The sequence below is a fragment of the Thalia democratica genome, chromosome 2 (genome assembly GCF_965202585.1).
Source record: "Thalia democratica chromosome 2, ktThaDemo2.hap1.1, whole genome shotgun sequence".
Classification (NCBI taxonomy): Eukaryota; Metazoa; Chordata; class Thaliacea; order Salpida; family Salpidae; genus Thalia; species Thalia democratica.
This window is the reverse complement of record NC_139166.1, coordinates 49,547,183-49,554,805: the sequence shown is the minus strand read 5'-3', so window position 1 is coordinate 49,554,805 and position 7,623 is coordinate 49,547,183. Positions and strand designations below refer to the sequence as shown.

Sequence of the window (7,623 nt, the reverse complement as noted above, 5' to 3'; positions counted from 1 at the left end):
TAAATTTACAAAATGTGAGTAGACAAAAATTATCACTTCAGTTCTACTGATACCTAAAAAACGGTTATAAAAAATTATTAATTTAAATTATTTACGTTGTCATCATAAATTTATTATTTACGAAAACCTTTATAGAAAAGGAAAATTATCTTTAAATTGCTCAAAATTACAAATGAAAATGTTAGTATGAGAAAATGGTTGAAGATGACGGACTATTTCAAATTAATAATTTTAATTCTACTTTAAAAATTTTCAATGCTGTTTATGAAAGTTGAACTACATATGGGTAGCAAGCTTTTATGTAACTACGTAAAAATTTAAAAACATATTGTTTTAAAGCAGATTTCTGTACATATTTTTGCATGCTATTTGTTTTGTAGGCAAACTGTAATAATCGGACTTGCTGAAACGCAATACTTAGTTAATTATTTTCATTAAATTTTTTTATTGCATTTTAAAACGGAGTTTTTAATTTCATAAACCGTCGCCCTGAACACATCTCATCTGCAACTTCACTTTTTAAACACGTCATTTTAAGACCATGCAAAACAAAAGTTATTATTTAAATTCTAAGATTAGCATGTTTTTCATTCATGAAGTTAACAATTAAACAGGCAAACCCTTATTCGTCTTAAAATCAAACCAATATTTTGACGACTAAGTATTAATTCTCAGCATAAGTTGTTTGCTTTTTCAGCGTTTGAAGATATTACAGAATTTCCTACGTAGTATTTTTATCTAGAATGAATTTGATTACATGTTTTCATTACAAATGTATTTTAAGTATCCTACTAACCTGGTGTAAAAAAGCTTACTAGATTTATAACACAAATATGTTGTTTTGTAATGAGTATACTAGCAGTTATACTAAAACGCTTTGTTTTAAATAACTAAAAAAAGTAATAAATTTACATCTAACGACACATAAATAGTCAAAAAATTGAGTATTTAAAAGATTTTTAATTTTTACAGTAAGTAACTTTCTTATAAAATAAAAATCAGTACGGCCTAAATAAACACTTTTGCATAGTACAAATGTTTCAAATCGTTTATGAGAAGAAGATAGTACTGTAGATTTAACAATACTTTATATTACTTTTATATTTAAAATCTCACTGATTTACAGAGTGAAAAATTATTTTATAATTAATCTGTGAACTAATTAATCTATAAACTACTTTGTGTATGTTTTTAGCTTGGTACTTATTATTTTTAAATAAGCCTTGTAATATAACTTTCACGTCATTAGTTGTTAATCATTGTTAATATTATGTTTATTTATATTTTGGTAATGATACAGCCACTAAAAAAATTAAATGGCAATAATTAATTCAATTCTAGTATTCCTACATTACAATATTTTATTTTAAATATATTATTGCTTTTTTATCAATAAAACTTAACAGTATTGTATAACATTGATAACTACAGCGTTTCTCTGTCTTGTATGATTTTACAAAGTTTAAGTAAACTATAACTAATTTTCAGTAAAACATTTAAGTTGTTGTATAAAAAATACATTACAAAATACTAGCTAATACCATGAATTTGCATCGTACATAAATTGTATGATGATCACTTATAATTTACTATAATTTACTCAGTCTATAAATTTAACAGTTAAACTAGAAGTATAAATAAATAGTAAACTAGTAATAAATAAAACACACTCTGTTAAAAATACTTCATTGTTATCTAAATTATATGAATTTATTGATGTAAAAATCAAATATTAGTTAACCATTTAATTTATAAAGCGAGATCTTTAAAACAATGCAAACAGAGTTTTTGGAATTGATACGAAACGAAGAACCGACAACTAATTTTTAAATTCAGATTGAAACAAATGGATAAACTACTATCTAAATCTTTTTTAAACAAAGTTCTATACTTCTTAAGCAAAAACTAAAAAACTGTTAACTTAAATTTTAATTTTGAATTTAATTATTTCTATTTATAAGGAGTAGAGTTTGTCAAAAAATTTTGTGACAGTAAAAATTAAAAAAAACTTGAAAACGATAAGTTTTTCTTTAATAATTTCAAGTTTCAAATGGTATTAAGCCCAATCGAAAATCTTCCAAGGAAATAATTTATAGCTCCAATTTATCCAACAATTATATATTTTTGTATGAGGTGTGTACTAAGTAGTCACAACTAATAATTAATAGTTTTTAAAGATCTACAGTGAACTATAGATAATAAAAATGTTATTAAAACAATTACAAAAAAAACTTCTGAATGTAAAGAAGTTTATTGATGTGATGGTAAAATAATACAGAAAGAAACACAGCACCTAAAATTACTGGATTAAATTGGTGATGTAAACTTTTGTATAAACAATTTTCTGAATAAATAAATTAGCGGCTTGTGTTTTTTTAACAAACACAAAGTTAATTTTTTAATAAAAATTAAAAGCAGTTAGTCAAAAGAAAAATATTCGGTTTTAACAGTAGAGTGCAATAAAAGATTACCTATACATGAGTGAGTACGAATTACAATTCTCCTTTGTTTTCACTGGTCTTTGAGAAGTACTTCAATTTGTTTACTGGATCAGGAATTATCTAAAAAATTTGAAACATGCATTTAATTTAGTTAAAACTAGCATTTATGTTTTTACACACAGTAATATTCAAAAAATTATTAAAAAGCACTATCAAATATAAATACTTTTTTCAATAGTCTATTTTATAGATATTTATACTTTCTCAAAAATTTATTCAGCCAAGCCTAGAGTAGTAGTTATACAATTTAAAAAGGTTTTGACAAACTTTTATAAAACATTTATAAAACTAAAAGTAAATAAAAGTTCCTTGTTTTAAAGTAAGGTAAAAATTTCTTTTAAATATTAATACTTATAAACATACTTATAAGTTGTACAATAAGTTTTAAAAATTAAAAAATATTATTTAAATATAGGGGTGACGGGCATAAATGCACTTACACACTATTTGTTTGCAATGTGTTTAAAAAATAATATATTTTTATATAAATTTATATTTGAGATTCTAAATTGAACAAAAATAGTTCTTAACTTATTTAAAAATAAGGAGACAAATATACAAGATTTATTGCAAATAAAAATCTTGAATAATTAATCTTGTATATACTTTTATAACATTTATATCGGCAGAACGTCCCAGAGATTCCATTTAAGAGGCCAACATGTTTCAAAATCCCTTAGAAGTATGGACATGGATTTAAAAATCCATCTAACAGGTCATCAGCGATTGCGAACACTTATTAAACAATTCTGATTGTGCAAAGAATTATAGTGATAGCCATTTTTCAATTTTAAATAAAGCACGTAATGATTATCATCTAAGTTTTTAGAATTTTTATTTATAATAACATGTAAACCTAATTTATGCAAGCAACAATACGTTTAAAAATATAATCTTTATAAGTTGTTATGATTTTTGTTTGTCGCTTATTTTATTATATTTACTGTTTTTTTTTGTTTTTACATTTGTACGTTTGCCTGCTTAATTAAACTACTAATTAACTTATTTATAATTATAGAGGGGGTCCACCTTGATTTTTACAAGTTGATCTTATTTTGACGAGTTTTATCTGAGCTATCACACATTTTTAACCGCTTAAAAAAGTTCAAAGTATTTTTGAGATATGAGCGATCAAAGTCGGTGACCTCAATAGGTTCCTAATGGAAGGCGCAAACTAAAAACGCGAAAAAAGACCATTTCACTAAAAATCTATCTCCTCCTTCATTTTTTAAACAATCTTCTTCAAAATTTCACAGAAAGTGTATTATTAAAAATTTTGAAAAAAACAACCTATTTATCTAAAATTTTTGTTTTTTAATATTTTTAAAATTCCAACATTTAAAGTCTTTTAAATTACAAAAGAAACATTTTCTGAAAGTTTGAGGCATCTAGCTGAAAAAAAAGAAGAAGAAGATATATTTTTACTGATTTTTTAAATTTCCAAGAAAATTGACTCCGAAAAACTTGCAGTCTATACGTTTGTATCGGAAACTTTTTATAAAAATTACAACATCTCAAAAGTTAAATAATATTTTCTAATTCTATAAAAACTAGCTTGTAGTTTGTACTTCAAGCTTTCATATAAGATCCAATATTATTTTTAGTAAAAAAAAAAAAATGTCGGACCCCCTATGCCCTTAATCTATCTCTAATTATATTTGCTAAATTATGCTAATTGGTATTAATTGAATATTTTCTGATGAAACCTCTTACTGTTTACTTACTCAAAATTTAATTAAAATTAGTTGTTAACAAAAGTAATTGATAAGTGTTAGCTGAAATCGATTTTACTTGTTTTTTGAATAAAAATGTTTTTTAATGAATCATGTCTCAAATTTCTGTTTAATATACTTAAGAGCAACAACAAAAAAAATCAGACTAGAGATCGTCTTTTAAAATAATATTAAAATAATTTCATTGATAGTGAATAGTTATGCTTCGATGTCATGATTGTAATTATTTTATCATAAAAATAATCTTTGATTAATTATAATCAAATGGAATTAGTCAAAGTTTCTCAAAACTTTTTAGTTACCATGAAGTATTAAGAATTATAACAAAAGTAATTTTATGAAATCTGACAGTTTGCGGTCAACAACACACTAACAGTATCTTTTCCTGGTTTCCACCCAGCAGGGCAAACTTCACCGTGTTCATCTGTGTGCTGGAACGCTTGCACCAACCTCAGTGTTTCGTCCACGCTCCTTCCAACCGGCAAGTCGTTCATTGTTATCTGACGGAGCACTCCTTTCCTATCGATGATGAACAGCCCTCTGAAAAATATTGATCTTCGTTATAAGTTTGTATTAAGAAAATTAATTTATCAGAATCTAATTAAACCTCTTGAAAAAGATCTACATTTGTTCTGAGATTTAGATAAGTTAAATTAATCAATAATAAAAATTGTACCAAAGTTTAAATATAAGAAAACGTACGTAGCTTAATATAAACAAACAAAAATGTTCATTTTATTTTTTGCTTTCTGAGATAGAATTTATGTCTTTTCATAGTTATTATCAAGTATAAAAAAAAATATATTAAACTTACATACTAAGCTTATAGTTCATAAAATGTATAAAAATATGATGCATACAAGTAAAATTTTAAAACATAAAAACTTTAGCCTGGTTTAGGTAAACAATTTATAACTTTTATTTTAACTTGAAAATGACATAAAAACTATAGCAATTATATAAAAGCATTAAAGATAAATCTACTTTTATGACTATCTAAAAGCTTAAAAATAGCTCGAGAGATTTTATAAAAAATATTTTGAAGTAATAATTACCTCAAAGTGTGGCCAAGGTCTTCAAGTAGGACACCGTAATCTCTGGAAATCTTGTGGGTGAGATCACTAAGCAAAGGAATGTTCATTTTACCAAGTCCGCCTTCTTTTCGAGGTGTATTCATCCTTATTATGAATATAAAATTTTAATAACGTTGCAAATTTAATTCAAAAATTTGTTTCTTTTAACAACAGCTTTAAGAAATGCTAACGTGTATCAATAAAAATAACATCAACACTAAATCAATATTAATAAGATTACTTTTTATTACAGTCTAACTATGCTTTACAGCAAAACGATATTAAACAATTTGGCAATAAACACAAAGGTTGTATAATACCAACAATATTCGAAATACTTAAACCATTTAAAATGAGTTACTTTTATTCAATGAATGAAAACCTCAATTAAATACAGTACTTAATACTTATAAAAATAAGAGGGCAAAGGGTTTACCTAACAAAACTTAAAATGTACCATTTCATTCAACTTTGATTAAGTAAAAAGCATTAGTTAAAACACTGTTTAATTATTTAAACTGAGTTTTGAAAAATTTAGTACTATGATATATGTTGTTATTATATCCAACAAACTTGTTTCGTTCAAACCTTCTAATTAAAATAGTATTATCATTCACAATTTAAACAATTCTATAATACCACTAGTTGTTATATTTTGAAACCAGTTAAATTACCAAGCAAGGTGGGTGAAGTGAGAGTCGACAGAGCAGCCTACAACTTCAGTTTCAAGCTTTCTGAACTCTTCAATACGATCAGAAAAGGCAATGAGTTCTGTTGGACACACAAATGTGCTGTGAGTAAAAATGTATTTTATTTAATAATTGTGAACTTTAAAATAAATTTTGAATTACATTACATTTGCTTTAAAATATAATTTATTAAGTAAATTGGTAAAGTAATTAAAGACAAAATAAAATCGTATTTAATGACAGACTTTCTTAAACTGCTTGAATAAAATGTCTGACTATTTAGTTATAATAAGTTAAATAAAATATTTTGTTTAGTGTCTAAATATTTAGAACTTTGATAAAATAGTAAATTATTGTTTTATTTTATTTTTTTTCAAACTTTAAAGTTATATTAAAATAACTCAAGTTAATAAAAACTAAAACGTACAAGTCAAGTGGGTAAAAGAAAAATACTAAATATTTTCCTTTGTAGTCAGAGAGTTTGATAGTTTTTGCTTCTCCATCAACAATAGCAGTGCCTTCAAATTCTGGAGCTGGTTTGGCAACTATAAAACAAATATTAGTACGTTGATTAAAGCTAATGTTGAAATACTATTACAATGAAAATGTTACAAGAAAAATCATTATTTTATTTATAGTAGGGTTTAGATATCATTAGACAGAAAACATTTGTTATAAAGAGCCAAAAGTTAAGAAACTAGTGTTGTAAATCTAAACTTAATTATGCCTAATGAAAAGATGCTAGAGAGTGATTTTATTAAAATGTTTAAATTAAAAGATTTCAATGATAAAGAAAAATGAGGTATTACTTTCCAGCTGAGTTATTTTTTTTAACTTTTTATAATGAAAGAGAAAAGCTATTTTTAATTTTATTTCATACAGTCTAAATTGTAAGCAATTTTCATCTTTTACGATTAGATAATTTTAAATTATCAAACCACTTCAAGTAAATTCAAAAATTGTGCTAAAACTTTAAATGGTGTTTTTATAGCCACAGTAAATAAATTTAATATACTATGAACCAATTTTGATTACAATTTTTTAACAAAGACATGAAACTTTTAACCAGTATGAAATATCTGTATGAGTTAAGATCTTGAGAGTCTAGTAGCAAAAAATAACTTTACATCACAGAACAAATAATAATAGTATTTGAAAGAAATAAAATTTAAATTATTAAAAAATAGTTTTCAACAAAAGTTATGCATTTTTAAAAGATTTTAACTCACTTTGAGCTTTAGTTGACTGAAGAAGATGACTTTGGTATTGTGGCCAGTATACCCCTTCTAACCCTTCTTTACACTGAACAAAGCAAAGAGCCGCAGATAAAACTAGCAACAATCCAAACTTCATCATTTTTCTAATTAATTAAATACTAGAAAAAACAGTTACTTGTGTTAATTTAAGCCCATTTTATTTTAAAAGTAAGTATGTAAAATGTTTATCTTATTATATATTTTAAATATTAGTTTAATATCTTAAATTTATTTTAATATAGTTTTTTAATTTTTTTACAAATGAATTAGTTTAGTAAGCATACTAAATACTGAACGCAAACTTTCATTAGATTTTATGTAGAACTTGAACTACCTTTTGAGAATATTACCTTCAAACTTTTACAATATTT

At 24.5% G+C, this 7,623-nt stretch overlaps 1 protein-coding gene across 1 annotated transcript; it reads right to left on the bottom strand.

The window, feature by feature from the left end:
- Positions 1–2,232: 2,232 nt before the first annotated feature.
- On the bottom strand, positions 2,233–7,367 carry LOC145829907 (peroxiredoxin-2-like). Its single transcript, XM_082937780.1, has 6 exons — positions 7,226–7,367; positions 6,424–6,541; positions 5,982–6,098; positions 5,290–5,412; positions 4,609–4,774; positions 2,233–2,561 (listed from the first exon to the last, which is right to left on the bottom strand). The coding sequence occupies exons 1-6, from the start codon at positions 7,350–7,352 to the stop codon at positions 2,493–2,495; spliced, it is 720 nt and encodes a 239-aa protein (XP_082793906.1). The 5' UTR covers positions 7,353–7,367; the 3' UTR covers positions 2,233–2,492.
- Between the last annotated feature and the right edge of the window lie 256 nt (positions 7,368–7,623).

Coding starts and splice junctions, on each gene's coding strand:
- LOC145829907 (XM_082937780.1), bottom strand. CDS start 7,352: ATGATGAAGTTTGGATTGTTGCTAGTTTTATCTGCGGCTCTTTGCTTT. Junction 6,542..7,225: donor TCAGTCAACTAAAGCTCAAA/GTGAGTTAAAAT, acceptor TTTGTTTTATAG/TTGCCAAACCAGCTCCAGAA. Junction 5,413..5,981: donor CACTTCACCCACCTTGCTTG/GTAATTTAACTG, acceptor ATTCATAATAAG/GATGAATACACCTCGAAAAG.